Source organism: Aquila chrysaetos, chromosome 2, assembly GCF_900496995.4.
Source record: "Aquila chrysaetos chrysaetos chromosome 2, bAquChr1.4, whole genome shotgun sequence".
NCBI classification, from domain to species: Eukaryota; Metazoa; Chordata; class Aves; order Accipitriformes; family Accipitridae; genus Aquila; species Aquila chrysaetos.
This window is the reverse complement of record NC_044005.1, coordinates 46,839,940-46,856,281: the sequence shown is the minus strand read 5'-3', so window position 1 is coordinate 46,856,281 and position 16,342 is coordinate 46,839,940. Positions and strand designations below refer to the sequence as shown.

At 41.2% G+C, this 16,342-nt stretch overlaps 1 protein-coding gene across 1 annotated transcript in view; it reads left to right on the top strand.

Moving 5' to 3' along the window:
* Nucleotides 1-406: 406 nt before the first annotated feature.
* Nucleotides 407-16,342, top strand: part of EXT2 (exostosin glycosyltransferase 2) — an 82,146-nt gene continuing 66,210 nt past the window's right edge. The window contains exons 1-6 of the mRNA XM_029996320.1: nt 407-551; nt 2,443-3,002; nt 3,178-3,267; nt 8,342-8,458; nt 12,610-12,805; nt 16,167-16,306. Of these exons, the coding sequence (XP_029852180.1) occupies nt 411-551; nt 2,443-3,002; nt 3,178-3,267; nt 8,342-8,458; nt 12,610-12,805; nt 16,167-16,306 (1,244 nt within the window). The 5' untranslated portion in view covers nt 407-410. The remainder of the gene's footprint in view (nt 552-2,442; nt 3,003-3,177; nt 3,268-8,341; nt 8,459-12,609; nt 12,806-16,166; nt 16,307-16,342) is intronic.

Here is a 16,342-nt window from a genome sequence, read left to right as displayed (position 1 = left end):
CGAGAAAACCCCCCAGAGCGTAGGGCAGGCCTCGGAGGGGAGCCGGGGCGAAGAGCCCGCTCGGGGACCGGGCCGCGGGCGCAGCCGCCATGGCTGTGGAGGCAGGACCGTGAGGTAGGGGAGGAGGAGAGGGCACGGCTTCGGCCTGGAAACGTTTGCCGCCTGGAAACGTTGGACGTTTGAAGGTACTGAGGGTGTTTTTTCCTTAAAAAAGGGCTAAAGTCACAGGTAAATTCATAAAGGGCGTTAAAGCCCCTGCGCCCGTTGGCGGGCTCGGCCGCCTCGGCCCACCCCGCGCCCTGAACCTTCCCCTCCTGCCATCCCGCCCTCCCGCCGCCAGGGGGCGCCCGTGGCGCCGGCGCGGCCGGACCGCGACGCTCTTCGGCCTCGGCGCCGGTGGGGCAGCGCGCATGCGCAGGCCGGCCCCTGCCAGGCCCGGTGGCGGCGGCGGCGGCGGCGGCGGCGGGCGAAGCAGCCGGCCTGCCCCGCTCCGTGGGGCCGCCAGCGAGCTGGCGGTGCGGGCGGTGGGGCCTGAGCGACTGCGGGCGGAGGTGAGTCTGGGCGGTTAGGCGGTTGGGGGGGGTTCGGCTCGCCTTGATCCGGCGCCGTGTGGCGGGGGAGACCGGGCCGGGCCCTCACGGGCCTTGGCGGCAGCCCGCGGCCGTTCCGTCCGCGGGTGGGACTTTATCCTGTAGGATAAAAGCCGCGGGTACCGCCTTTGTTACTTTTTTTTTTTTCTTTTTTTTGCCACCTCTTTGGCTGCTGTGTCTTATCCCTCTTCCTTGTAATACTCCGAATGCTGGTAGACCTTGTCTTGTGCCCGCAGGTCGCCCGAGTGGGTTGTGTGCCGTGTAAAAGTGATTAAACGGTTCCACGGGTGGAGAGTTACGTTTCACTGAGGTTTCCCCCCCTCCTCCAGGCTTGGGTCTAGGCAGCTTTGCTGAGTGACTCAAATGCTTGCTGCAAATGTGTAATCTTTGTCGTAACGCGAGTGGTTCTGGCGCTGTATCAGGAAGGAGGAATAACGTGGTTAACAATCAGAAACATATGTAAAGTTTGAAGTTATAAAACTGATAGTAATGTAGCATTTCGGCATCTGTCCTGATAACAGTGTCACGTGCGTGTTGCCTTGTACAGCAGGCTTTAAAAGCTGTCTCCAGAATCAGAATGTGAATGTAAATTGGTGAGAGCAACCACTAAAAGTGGAATATTTATTAGTGCCTGAGATTATTTTTGTGCTGCTGTAAGTACAGTCAGTTCACGTGTTAGCCACCCTATCCTAACAGTCTTTTGTTAAGAACCACCAAATAAACATAACCCAATTTGTCATAAAGACCATTTAATGCCTTATTGATACTTCTTTTCTTTGTATTTGTTGTCTACTGTACAGTTGACTGTCAGACTTTCTTCTTCCTCACAAAGCAAGAAAACATCCCATTTGTCCAAAAGGAAAACACATAATTATACCATCCACATTCTTCTTCAGGAAGAACATGCTTACTACATTTAAAAAGCTCCCACTGTGCAGAGTTCAGGTTGGATTTATTTATTATGGAAGCTCTAGCTGAAAACGTAAACAGGTTTTTGCATGCAACGAGTAGCTGATTCTTCAATCTGTAGTAGTTATTATAAATTGCCCCTTGCTGGAACCACAGTTCTGTGTGTAAAAACTTGTAAGAAACATCAAAGATGACAGTAGTTGTGTGACTCTGTTTGTGACACTTTATAATACATCATGTTTTTCACTACAAGTGTTATTCAGACTGCAGTGAACTATTATTTAAATGCTTTTCTTAATGTGGCTGCAGTGGCAGCTCATAGAACACTTTTTTGCCCCAAAAGGCATATTGACAAAGATGACAAATGAATTCCTTTTTCTTGCCAGAAGTAGTTTAGCATCATTCTGGCAGGTTTTGGTGGGGCTCCTGTAAAATTCAGTTTGAAAGCACCTTTACATTTGAAGGAGTATCATGATCCTAAGTTCTGTGTGATGCCCTGTTACAAGCCCTTTGTGGGGTATCCAGGTTGTTTCTCTTCACTTGTAGATAAGTGTTTTATTTTTTTATTAGTATTCACTATGAATACACTTAGACATAGATGGAATGGGACCTACGAGGACTCACTACTTTTGTAGTGTTTGAAATTTCTTCCTCCCCTCGCTGCCCAAGCCATGTCCTTTTCTCATGTGTGGTTGTTAACTGACCAACATCATTTCATTACAACCACGCCCAGCAGATCAGCCTCATGTAGTCCTTGCCGAGTGGCGGTCCCAGTTGGCTTCTTACATTTTGGCGGCACATGTGAGCATCTGAAGAAATTTTACTGTAATCTGCCGAGGCAAAAACCTGTCTTTAAAGTGTTAACTGGATGTTTCTCTGCGTTGTGATAACTAGGTATCTCTTCCACAGTTCATCCTAAAATGCCTCTCTCTCTGTTTTGTAGAGACAAGAGATAATTGATTCCATTATGTGTGCGTCGGCCAAATATAACACTCGGGGTCCAGCCCTCATCCCAAGGATGAAAACCAAGCATCGCATCTACTACATCACTCTCTTTTCCATAGTTCTGCTTGGCCTAATTGCCACAGGAATGTTCCAGTTCTGGCCTCACTCCATTGAGTCATCCAGTGACTGGACCGTTGAAAAACGCAGTGTCCATGATGTGCCTGTGGTCAAGCTTCCTGCTGATAGCCCCATTCCTGAGCGGGGAGACCTCAGCTGCAGGATGCACACCTGCTTTGATGTCTATCGATGTGGCTTCAATCCCAAAAACAAAATCAAGGTATACATCTACTCGCTGAAAAAGTATGTGGATGAATACGGGACCTCAGTGAGCAACACCATTTCCAGGGAATACAATGAGCTGCTAACTGCCATCTCTGACAGTGAATTCTACACTGATGATGTCAACCGGGCCTGCCTTTTTGTGCCATCCATAGATGTCCTCAATCAGAATGCGCTCCGTATCAAGGAGACAGCTCAGGCTTTGGCACAGTTATCCAGGTACTTACTGAAACTTCAGTATGTGAATTTAAAGAACACAAAGCGGAAAAAACTAAGGTTAATGCAGGAGGGGAGGATGCAGTGAGTCAATGCCAGAGCTAGGCTTTGACAGAACTTATCATCCGTATGTAAAGAACACCTTTCTAATTGTTGTCTGTTTCTTCTTTTGCCTTAGGTGGGATCGAGGCACAAATCACTTGCTCTTCAATATGCTGCCTGGAGGGCCACCAGATTATAATACTGCCCTAGATGTTCCTAGAGACAGGTATGCGTTTTGCTGTGTTTGAATGCACAGATCTGGGTTTAAATGCCACTGATGAAGCAACGAGCTCAGAAGTGCAGCTGATAGCAAAGGATGTGCTCCTTAACCTTAACAAAGCTGGAATATGACTTCCTCTCTTCTCAAAAAAGGGAAGTAGAGAAGTCCCTGTCTTGTATAGGACAAGTGTTTGCTCCTGAAATCTGACGGTTTAGCCCCATCCTTAATTTTATACGGGATGTGGCTGACAGCATTTGCTCTTAGCTGTTGGGCTTGCTGTAAGGATGGAGAATCTTGAGGTTAGAAGTGTATCTTGTGTGTTACTGAACCTGAACACTTTACAGAATGTCCCATTTGATGCAAATTAGAAGTTCAAAGATGATTGTAGCTGCAAGTTTTTGATAAAAGTCAGGTGCCTCAAGGACATTTTAAAGCAGCTGCTCTACTAGACAAAACTATGGTGAATTTCATGAGTTTTCATTAGCTTAACAATTACACTGTATTAGTAATTGGTCAAATGCTCTTAGTTGTTTTCTGGCAAGTGTGTTTTGAAAATATTTGCCAGAAACTTAAAAGGTGTGAATCCTGAGCTCAATTTTCACTTGCAGAATAGTTTACTTTTGGAAGAGGAAAGGAGGTTGTAAGGCAAAGAAAATTGGAATAAGACACACTTATTTAGCTTAGATACTGTTACTGAATATGTTTTTACTAGATTAGCCTATATGTGCTTAGTTCTGCTGAGTTAGGTCCTGTAACCAGTCCCTCTCTTGAAGGTCAAGGTTAACTTTCTTCTGCCAAATGTCAACAAAATCTTGCCTGAGATAAGGGATCTTTGCTAAGATGTTTGTGTATGGAGTATATCTTGATTTCTTTGCACCAAAGACGATTTAAAACATCCTTCAACGCCAGAACAGAACATGTGTTTTCTGGACATGTTCAAAGAGTAAGTTTACTCATTGTAATTAAATCACTGACTGTGAAGTAAGGCTTTAGTTTTTTACTTCTCTGTGAAATATGTTATATGCATGTGGGTTAGCCTGAAGAGGGCAGTCAAGCATCATTCTTACATAACCAAACCTGTTAATTTGTTAGTAAATACTTGTATTTGTAATCTTAAGATTTATACTTCTTAAGGGTAATTTTCATTTGGCAATGCTCTGTTTAATGGAATGGACTGCTCTGGGACTGTGTGTTTGTAGATGCATATGTCTATTGAAGAAGTAGGTTTATTAATTGAATGCAGTAGATTTCTTACACTGCGCAACTGTTTTTTAATTTAATTTTTCTGTGTCATTTATATCAAATGTCCATTTATATTTGGCCTTATGTGTCTTGGCTTAGTATGCAGGAAATGTATTATTTTGGTAGGTGTTTGTTCTAAGTGTTTGTCATGCTAACATGGAAAGCCGAGTGATTTGAATAAAAAAAAAAATCAAATCTTTTTTGACATACTGCTGTTGTCATAGCTTGCCAAACTGACTCTCCCTGCAGCTGTACGATCACTATCTGTAATACATAAGAGAGGCAATAACAGTGCTTGGGACAGAAAAAAGGTGGAACCTCCTTTTTGTAGGCAGCCAACAGTTACACTGTATTCAGTGTAGTACAGAACCTGTACTACAGGTCACAGGTGTGAAGACAAGGGATCTATGAAAAAGTCAGTAGTGTGGACCTAGTTCTGGAAGGGCCCAAGTGGTGCAGTATGAGGTTACAGTATGATTTTGGAGACCTCTGGAGATCTTCATTCATCTCTAACAGAACAAGCAACCTGAGTGTGTTTTCTTAATTTGAGAATGTCCACACGTTACAGAATGGGTAGTTAACAAAGTGTCGAGGACAGTTGTTTGTAACATCACAGGGTGAGAGGCTGCAGTCCGAAATAAAGGTACGTTGGCAAGTTCAATTGGTTTTGAATGACTGGCCTGAACTGTACCAGTACAGCTCCAGAAAGACTGGATTTGTGAGATTTTGTGGATCGCTTGTGAAATACACAGGTAATATTTGTGAAGTTTGCACAGGGAGTGTGGCCTGCCTTCTCTATTTGGCATATTATCAGAGATCATACATAGTTGAACGGTAGTGGATCATGAGGTTTGCTAGAGTTGTGTTCTGTTGATTTGCTGCAGAATATTAATCCAGGTAAAATAAGACCTTATACACAAAGGGGAGTTCAGTTATATTTTTATGTCTGGAAAAGTCTTTAGCTGAGTTACCTCACTAAGGGGTTGTTTGTTTATTAAATCTTTAAATCCAATTTCTAAAGACAATGTAAAAGCTCTTTATTCCATTATTTCAAAGATGGAAGTCTGCCTTGTGGGGATGGAGGCAATGTTGCTGGTATTAGCTGCCGTAACATATGTAATCTCCTGCCATAAAACTTAAAAAATAAGCTCTTTATTATTTGTTAATAAGTGCTATTGAATTTGGTACAATAATGAGGATGAAAGGATTTCTTTTGCAAAGCTACTCTGTAGCTGTAGAATTGAACATAGGAACTAAGACAATTTTTCCTTCTGCTTCAGTTGATGAATTGGGTTTCAGTGAGTTGTGAAGTTTGGCAGCAAGCTGATGATGGTGGCAGCTGTGCAGAAACATTTAGAGTACAGACCAGTTAGGGCACTTTCTGGAGAGAAAGAAGGATCAATATCTGAAAAGTGGTGAGAAGTTGCTCAGGAACAGGCTTATTCCTCACTGATCAGTGCAATTTAAAGATTATTTGTCTTGAGTACATTAGGAGTTAATATCTCCCTTACTGCACTGTACAGTGAAAATCTGAGTGGCAGTATTTAACTGGTGTTGGTTCCCTGTGGGTTTATTTAGGTAGAAGTCTGCATGACACACACCTGCTTTCTCAAGGCTGATGAGGTGCTGTCATGTTTTCACCGGATCCAATTAAAACAATCTGGTTGTAGTTTCCCAATTGGGGGAGGGGGGGTGTGTGTGTGTGTGTTAAAAAAGAGAGGAGGGGGATATGAAGTGCAAGAAAAGCAACACCCAAGCCAATTTTTTTCTCCCTGCTTGTAACTGAGTTAATATGGGTAAGATAGGAACATGCAGCTTCAAGGGTGAGACCTAGTCATAGCAGTATTGTACATGTCACCAAGGGGCGGGGGGGGGGTGGCATTGGAAAGGAGTCCAAAATAATCACTTGATTTGGAACAGAAATTCTCACTCAGCACGTATGTGATTTATCATCCTGTTCTCAAGTTGATTTCTGCTCCCACCATAGTTTGTGTTCTGACTGAAGAGTAATAAAGGGCAAGTTGTTTTGATTTTGTAATTGTCGTCAAGCTGAATGCATCTCTAATCCAGATCCTCTAATCCAGAGCCTGGGATTTTCAAAGAGTTTCTTAAACAACACTTAGGACTGCTTGCTTGACTACTGGGGTAAAGTCACATTTATGGCAAAGTGTGTGGTGTTTGAACACTGAACAACTGTGCTGCAGGTCAGAGCAGGAAGTGAAGTATCCCATGGGACATCTGATGGGGGTTAGAAAAGGCAGAATGTACTGGTGTTTATCTGGGGTGTCATGTTCTGATGGGAAAAAATGATAGGTCTTGGATGATAATTAGGTATAACGATCATCTGTTGTATAACAGCTGTGGAAAAACTGCTTCTCCAAGCACTATACTAAGGATTTCATTCAGTGATATCTGAAAATGAGAATATCAGCTAATGGATTGTCAGTGCCTCTTCCAGTCTCACCTTGCCTTTTTGTTCTGATGTGTCTGTTCTCATTACTGATGAGACATGTGCCTGCTCCGATCTGAACTGTGACAGTATGCAAGCTTGTGATAATAAGGCTTTTGGCTGTAATCATAAGGGTACAGCTCCTCAAGATCCTTTCTGCAGTGCCTGGTGTAGTGGTGTATTTGTGTTCTGCTTCTTTCCACAGAGAAGGAGAGAAACTGGAATTGGTGAAATACTTTTCTCCAAACTACTTTGTATGGTACCATAAGCAGACCCAGTATCCCTGATGGAATTTAAAGCATAGCACACCCTGCTGTTTGGTGACAAAGGACTGAAAGTTTGATCAGCTGTTTGAGAAGTCTCACTAAAGAAGCAGAATATGAGCTTCTTTCATCGTGCCACCTGGTCACTGAAAAAGAAATGGCAACTGAAAAGCTGATGTCCTTTACTAGCATATTTCAAAGCAGCCTGATTTGGGATAGGAGATAGTAACAAGCCCCTTTTTTCTGGCATTGTGAATGATGCATTGCTTTCTTCTGTACACATTATTCTCTCTTCTGTTTCTTAAAGCTCTTCTGTGTGGCAAAAGGTTGTCCCATATAGGAAAAGCCGCAGACAATCGGGGTCATCCTGTTGGGAGGTTGAATTACGTCTTCGTTTATCAATCTTTGATGATTCCCATGCTCTCTAGCACATAGTGTCCCAAGCAGCCTCTACTGTTGGAAGTTAGTTTCAGAACATACAGAGTTCTTGTCATGTTTTCTGTTTATAGCATTTTTTGTGTAATATAAAAATGAAATAAATTTCACTAGGTTGTTTGATCACTTTGAAAATACAGTTGCAAATAACTCCATTTTATTTTCTAGCCTGAGAAGTACAGAGTCACTGTCAGCTGACAAAATACTATGTTATTGTACCTGGACTTGTATCTCAGATGTAGCTTGTCTCTACACTTCGAGAGCTGTGCTATACCCTATTTTAGTGCAGGCATTGAGGAATATGTTAACTAGTATAAATAATTAAGAATGTATTTATTTAAATTAAAATTGACTTAGGACATGTATGCTTGCAAAAATGCAAAATTGTCATAATGACTGCAATAGATTAAATTTCCCTGTATTAATATAAAAATGGTCCATTCCTCAGTGATCATATACAATCGTAAGCATTCCGTTGATGACTAGATTCATTCTGGCAGTAAGCCCAGCTCACGAAAACTAAAGTGAACCGAAAAAATGCATGAAAAATGCCACTGACAAAAGCTGATGGAAAAACTTATCTCGGAGCATGCATCTTCTTGATGTTCTGGTAATGACAGTCAGTAAATTGCGCTCCGAGTTTGAATGGTGTACATACTCTGTTTAAAGTCGCTTTCTTGTATTTTTTCAGAGCTCTGCTGGCTGGTGGAGGCTTCTCCACATGGACTTACCGGCAAGGCTACGATGTCAGTATTCCTGTTTACAGCCCGTTGTCGGGGGAAGTGGATCTGCCAGAAAGAGGACCAGGGTAAAGCAATTCCCATGAATTGGGCGAAGTATATTCAATATCATGTTTAAAATTGATGCTGATAAAAAAATAAATATAGCTACTAACTTGTTGGTGGGCTTGGGCAATTTTGTAAGAGTTGCTTTTAATAGCTCTTGCTATTAAAATATATGATGGTTCCAATGCTAATGGCTGTGGCACATCTGCCAGTGTGTGGTTTAGCTGCGAACTGAGGATTTTTTTTGGAGTGATTCTGTTTTTCCCACTCTTGAAAGTGAACTGTGAAATACGACAGCATGACGGTGTTTCTAGTAGAATTAAATTCAATATTTCCAGTGAGCTAAGATATTTTGGATATAAAGAAAAGTAGTCGTCAATATGTTTGGTTTCTTTAAAGTGTAAGTAAAGTAGGGCAGTAATTCAAAGCACTATAGATTCCTGTCGTGGTTTAAGCCCAGCCAGCAACTAGGCACCATGCAGCCGCTTGCTTACCTCCCTCTCCCCACCCAGTGGGGTGGGGAGGAGAATCAGGAGGGGAAAAAAAAGTAAAACTCGTAGGTTGAGATAAGAACAATTTAATAACTAAAGTAAAATAAAATGTAATACTAACAACAACAATAATAATAATAATAATAATAATAAATATAATAATTGTAATGAAAAGGAATATAATAAAATAAAATTTAAAAAAAAGGAAAACCCAACCAAAAAAAGAAAACCCCAACAAGACAAGTGATGCACAATGCAGTTGCTCACCACCTGCTGACTGATGCCTGGGCAGCGATCTCCCCCTCCCGGCCAACTCCCCCCAGTTTATTTACTGAGTATGATGTTCTATGGTATGGAATATCACTTTGGCTAGTTTGGGTCAGCTGTCCCGGCCATGCTTCCTCCCAGCTTCTTGTACACCTGCTTAATGGCAGAGCATGGGAAACTGAAAAATCCTTAACTTAGGATAAGCGCTGTTTGGTGACAACTAAAACATCAGTGTGTTATCAATATTATTCTCACACTAAATCCAAAACACGCTGTACTAGCTACTAGGAAGAAAATGAACTCTATCCCAGCTGAAACCAGGACAATTCCCTAATAAATGATTACTTCAGACAATTTATTTTAGGATACATAAAAGCAAAGTAATGGCAAAAGATCACTATTGCAATGATAAAAGAAGTGTGCTATACCTCCATTGTGACTTTAAAGAGCTAGAAGGGATCATGGGGATCAACACAAGTGCCTCAGGTAGTATCAGCCAGTGCAAACTTTGAATGAGTAACAGGAAAATAGGAGCGAGGATGTCATCTTTACCTCTGTATATCTTACAGATACATTCTCTGTAAATCAGTTTAGACATTTTTCTGGTTCTGAAGTCCTTCCAAAATGACATCAAGAGTTTGGAGCAGGAGAAGCCTGTAAACACAGCTCTGAAGGGAAGAAGTTCTTGCAGAATGAATCTTAAGGAGGTTAGCGTGGTTGGCTCATGAAAAAGGAGGAGAGCTGATTTCATTATGGGAATAGTTACATCCAGAGCTTAGAATACTGATTTTATTTTTTTCTTTTTTAATGGAGTAAGATATAAACACAAACAACCCCCGCAACCTTGTAGCTGGAAGTAAAGCGAGACCAGTGGGAAATAAAGCACTAATTTTAACAGGGCATGTAATTAGCCATTAAAATGAACTACCCTGGAAAGTGGTGGTTTTTCTAATCCATTCATGTCTTCAGAACAAGAGTACATAGAAGTCTGAAGACATGTTTTAATTGGTTATGGAAGACTGCTCTTTTAATATTTCATAAGCCTCTTAATTACACAGCTGAAAACTTTTCACTGTAGCAAGGTCTTATCTCTGTTATGGTTTGAAAGATGGGCAGGCTGAGGCAATGGGGGTAAATGACATGTCCACTGATTGTGAAGATGAAATGCAGAAACTTTAGGTCCTTTTTTCTGACAGCATCTTGTAGAGAATATGAATTTATTAAAGTTGAAAACCGATTGAAAGGGTGCTGCCACCATTGGACACAAAAAGTTATTGTACTTTGGCTTCAATTGTCTTCTCTGGTAATGGGAATGCTGTTGCTGTGGGCTGCTCCAAGTAAGATTCCACAGTCAGTTACAGGACGAACTTGTGCAATAGTGGTTTGCTTTGCTCACACCCTTTATGTTCCTGCTTGTGATGCTCCTGGACCAGGCCAGTGTAGGGGCATCTGGTTGCATTCCAATCGATTCTTCATAGATCTCAAGTATTATTTCAGTCCGACACAGAGTGAAGGCGTGCTTTGTATTTCTGTCTGGAAAGCATGAACGTGATGATAGGCTTCAGCATGTATAGAACCAATTGTAAAGAGAGATGCAGTCATATTGTTCATGTCCATGTAGTCAGCTAAATGCTATGTCTGGTTTTAGGTCGGATAAGAGGAACTGTTGTGTGGGAACTGTTGCAATGCGTGAGCCTGCGTTCAGTGAAGGTGTCGGAGCTTCCATGTTCCCATAGTTTCTGGGTTTTGGGGGTTTTTTTTGTGAGGAACAGACTGTCGTCTCCGGAGTACCATCTAGTGGCCAGTTAGCATTACTAATTGAAACACATTCACATGTTCGATTGCTCTGTGCAGGAGGAGTGTGACAAGGAAACGATGCTAAGAATTTGGGCTTACTTGGGATAAATTATTACATTCCACTGCACTAGTGTGTTATTTCCTGGGAGCTGGGACGTACTTTCTTTTGTAGCAAGATTTGATAGCTAGATTTTGAGTGTCATAGGATAATGACAGTTTCAAGGCAAAACTTGGTTTTAAACATATACACAAACAAACCTGCATAATTTTTAGCTGGTTATAGGCATTTATTATCACTCATCTGCAGCAGTACTTCCTTTTTTTTGAGGCAAATCCTTTTTTATTCCACTTAACAGAGCTGAACTGAGGGGTTTTGATTTACTCTCCTTTTTAGTCGGTTTGTTTAAAATGTTTTAAATCCACCTCTGCTAGAAATATATATTTTGTAGAGCTGCTGGTAGCAAGTTGGTAGCAGCTGGAGGCTTGGGAAAAAGAATGTTTAAAAAAAATTCTATGCAAGTCTCATCTGTGAATTGGAGCAACAAAAGTGACCGGCATGAGAATGAGTAGAAGAGGTGAGAAGAGCAGCAGGAGAGGTCTGACTTTATAAAGTGTGTGTTTGTATGTGTTTTCAGAGCTGTAAATTAAAGATAGCATCACATGGAGTAGAACTGGAATCCTAAGTGCAGGCCTCGTGTTTCCTGTGTTCTTTTGGCAGCGTGAGGGCAGGCACTCGCTGTGTGTTCCTTTCAGTGGGGAGCGGTGGAACAGTCTGACTTAGCTGACCTGTTTAAAATGAAACCAAAGTAGATGAGAATGAGTATAACAATTACATGACATACTATTTTCCAACATTAACCTACCTTTTTAAAGCAGTGAGCACCTAATTTGAGACCGTATTCCTGTGTATTTTACCTCCAGTGTTAATTAATGTCTTGCAGCATTTCAGTATTAAGGCACATTTGAAATATTCATAGTTTTGGAACATGAAAGGAGTTGAGAGTGAATGGGATAATGGGCCTTCAACTTTGTCCTGGAAACGTTGCCTTTAAGGTCCCCAAAAGGGACGGAACTGAATCACAGCTAATGAGATGAGCTTGTCCTGCTACTGCTGTCACTGTATCAAGACTAAATAAGCATAGAGTAGCTGAGTTGTCAGTTCAGCATCTTTTTTCAATTAAAATTGATGAGAAAATATATGGGAGGAGAAACTAGCAACAGCATTCAGTGTCCTATCTACTTTGTTATGGTACACAAACACCAAACAAAAGAATAAACAATCCTGGCATCAGTAGCAAGCTGTTTTAATATGTAACTAAATAATGTTTATTTCAGTTTATAATAGAGGTTATAATGCAAGTGCCTATTCTAATGTAGTAAGCACTCTTTCCAAGTACAGATTTATTCAAAGTTGTAAATAATGCTGAGCCACTTACTATCCAAGATTTAATTATATTGCATCATTACCCTTTCCAGCCTTGTCTGAAAATACGGTCTTGGCAGTGTCTCCACATTTAGTTAATCTTGCTCTGCTTTTCCAGGGTGGAAGTAAATGTGTTCTAGAGCGGCTTGGAAGTAAACTCACAGTGCTGTCAGCTAACCTTGCTGTGGTTTTTCAGTCCTCGCAGGTATTTCATTCTGTCATCTCAAATGGCTCTGCACCCAGAATACCGGTCTGAGTTGGAAGCTCTTCAAGCTGAGAATGGGGAATCAGTGTTGATCCTAGACAAATGTACAAATCTGTCAGATGGGGTCCCTGCTGTTCGCAAACGCTGTCACAAGAATCAAGTCTTTGATTATCCTCAAGTGCTTCAGGTAAGGCTGTCTTTCCTGCAAACTTCTCTTCCCCTTGGTGACTGTCTTAGCTTTGGGGCTGTTCCTGTTTAGCACTGGTAGGGTACTTCCTTGTATTTAGTTAACTTGCGGCTATGTTTTGAAACTGCATAATTTGTTATGTTAGCTTGACTATTATATCCTAACTTTATTCTTATTTTTAAGAGGGCCAAGAACTATGTACTCAAACTGATATGCAGATTATGCTGCAATTTGAAAACACTGCTTATGTATAACAACTTCATGAGGTTGGTCATGGTGGTCTTCTAGTAACACATGACAATGTCATGTAAACTTAAAAAATGATACAAAGATACTGGCAAATCCAGCAGCAGTGGGAGGAGGAACTTTTGGAGGCCAGACAAAATTGCTTACTTTACAATTGGGGAAGAACATTGGAATCTACACCCTCCAGAATAACTGGCAAAATGACCTTCAGCAGGCATGAATTGGAATTGATTTCTCACATATGACAGTCCAGGCCTTACTAGATGAAGCTTGGAACAGAGGATGGCTTTGTCAATTGGAGGGAAGATTAAAATGAACTTTGAAGAGCTTATGCGTGGATTTATTTGGGGGCAAAAAAAGAGTGCTACGTTTAAGGAGAATTGGTCAGATTATATTTTTTTTTGTATGCAGCTTAGTAGTTAAACCCTACAAAATTCTCTGTATACATGTGACAGACTGAGCTAGAAGACTTGTCAGCATGCAGCTATGAAAACATCTAGGTGAAATGTGTTTCATGGCCTTGGCCCAACTTCCAGAGGCCTTTTGATGTATCAGTGAAGATAAAACTAGATAGCGTTCTCAGACCCCTGTGTCTCTTGGCAATTCACTAACAGAGAGGTGCTTTGGCATGCACTGTGGTGAAGTGAGTTATGCTACAGGCCACTGTGCTCTGTCTGTGGCCACCAGCACATAATCTGTCTTTGAACTTCAGCAAATGATGATAAAATAACAAACAAGCTGAGGAAAGGCAAAGTTTCCACCCCTTCTCTTATGTTTTGTAGGAAATATGTTTAAAATTCCTTGTGAAGGAGAGGGAGGAAAGGGTCACCCTGAGTCCTAAACTTTCAGCCAAAAGGAAAAAAAAAAAAAAAAGTTTGCTTTATTTCTTTAAATACAGACTGGATTGCTCAAGGATGGCAAGTCAGGGAATCTATATCTATATCTTGCTATATATGATTTTATAACTCAGAAGAGAGCTGGCACATGCCGAGATTGTTAAAATACTTTCCTTTGCAGAGCCCTGCATCTCCCTTTGGAATGTCTGGCTGATAACAGTGGTGATGCGAGGAGATGTATTTATAGTAACCTTTGTCTAGACAGGAAAAATGGTTATCTGGCCAGATGAGCATGTGTGTCCACATCTGGGCTTCTTTTTTTTTTTTCTCTCCCAGACCTTACTAGAGTCTCTTCCACCTGCTGCTGTGTAATCTAGCAAGTCAATGGTTAAAATGTGTGTTCATTCTCTCCACTCCTTCCATTCCCCAAACCCTTCTTTTCCATGTCTTCTGGTCTGAGAGTGGGGGAAGGGGGACTGTGATCACAGTTCATCCTTTCCAGTGCTGCCTTTATAGACTTCCTGCTAGATAGGCTTTTGGGCTTCTGGGTTGCTCATGCTTCCTGTTTGCAGTCTTCTCTTGGATGACATTTTCAAGCCTTTTAGTACACTATGGGTATGAACGCAAGTCTTATGATTGCACTAGGGAACAAGTGAAGAGCCAGCAAACCCCCCTGTATTTCCTAGTTCCATTTTGATGTTGTGCTGCCCTGCTGAGCCTCCTGGCTCTTTCTCCTCAGGCCACAGAATGCAAGCTGGAAAGATGTTTTTTTATCTGTGGGAGCCCCTGTATCAACTTTATAATTTTTCTTTCTTAAACTTAGGGATAATACTGACTTGGGCTTTTTCCTTGTTTGTGTAGCTAAACTCTACAAGCATTTATTTTGCGATCTTGAATCTGTAGCAAGATTCCTCAGTGACAGTGAGAACCAAAGTCCTTATTTACAGGGTGAGTGCAGCATAGTCAAGAAGTCTTCTCTGCTGCAGTTTGAACTCATGGCTTTTTGTCTTGTGTTGTGGACATAAGTGGATTTTCTTCTTCCTTTTTTGCGACAGCTTTTTATATCATTGAAGCTTCCTTTAGCCATCATCTTCCTGCCCTCACCCCTTCAGAATAAGTAGTACTGATATAGCCAATCTTTCCTTGTAGATCATACTTTCAAGGTAAGTAATCATCCTGGTTTTTTACCCCTGGAAGTGCATTGCCCAGTACTGAACACACTGCTTTGAGGTCTTTTATTACTGAGAAAAGTGAGTGATTCCTTCAGGTCTTTTAGATTGTGCTTCTTTTTGCATTCTAATACAACCTGTGGTTTGTTTTTTCAACAGCTGCCTCGTGAATACCCTTTCTTTTCCTGTCCTTTTGTATTAAATGTCCTCTTCTGCAAAGTGCAAAACCTAGCCAGTTACTTCATGCTTTATATTTGTGCAGTTGATTATTTTATCTAAGTGTTGAGCCCTATACGTATCAGTATTTTTTAGTCAATTTATCCATATAATGTCAAACTGTAATCCCATTATCCATTATGCTTGCTAATCCTACAAAATCATAGGTATTGTCAGATCTAATAAGTGTGGTCTTAATTCTGCTCCTCGGTTAACTACATCGAATATTGTTGCACCCAGGAAAGATTTGGTCATGACTGTTTTGCTTGTGAGCCACCAGTAACTGCTTTATACTTAGAGTTCTGTAACTATAATTTATGTAACTATAAAGCCTATGAAGGCTTTATCTAGCCCATGATTTCTTAATTTGCCTATGAAAATGCTGTCAAAGACGATGTCAGATGCCTTTTAAAGTTGAGATATGAAATCTATTACTTCTCTGCTATCCATAGAGCTGGATTGCCCTATAATGGAAGAAAATTAAGTTGGCTTCATACAGTTTGTACCCGTTAAGTTCATGTTGATTGTTGCTCATCTTGTTATGCCAGACTTTCAAAATGTTTAACTTATTTTTCCCCTTGATTTTTCTCAATTAGAATTCTGAAGTTCGGCCATTAAAATAAAGCATAGAATAGTCCCATTAGCTGATTTCTCATCTCCCCAGTTGTGATATTTTTGAGCCTCTGGAAGATAAAGTTGCATAATTATTTTGAATTAGCTAGTAATTCAGAATACATTGGTTGCACGGAGCAAGCCTGCTTTCCTTTTGACTTGTTTTTTTACAAGGGAGGGCAGGAAAGCGTAATGCATACATACAGACATACACACACACACTACAAATCTAACATTTCGGTTTTTTTCCTCATCTGTGTGTTGGATACCATTTGTTGACAGGAGTCTACGTTCTGTGTCGTTCTACGTGGAGCCCGCTTGGGACAGGCTGTGCTAAGTGATGTTCTTCAAGCTGGCTGTGTCCCAGTGATCATTGCTGACTCCTACATTTTACCTTTCTCTGAGGTTCTGGACTGGAAGAGGTCTGTACCCTCACTATTGTTCATCGAACCACTGCA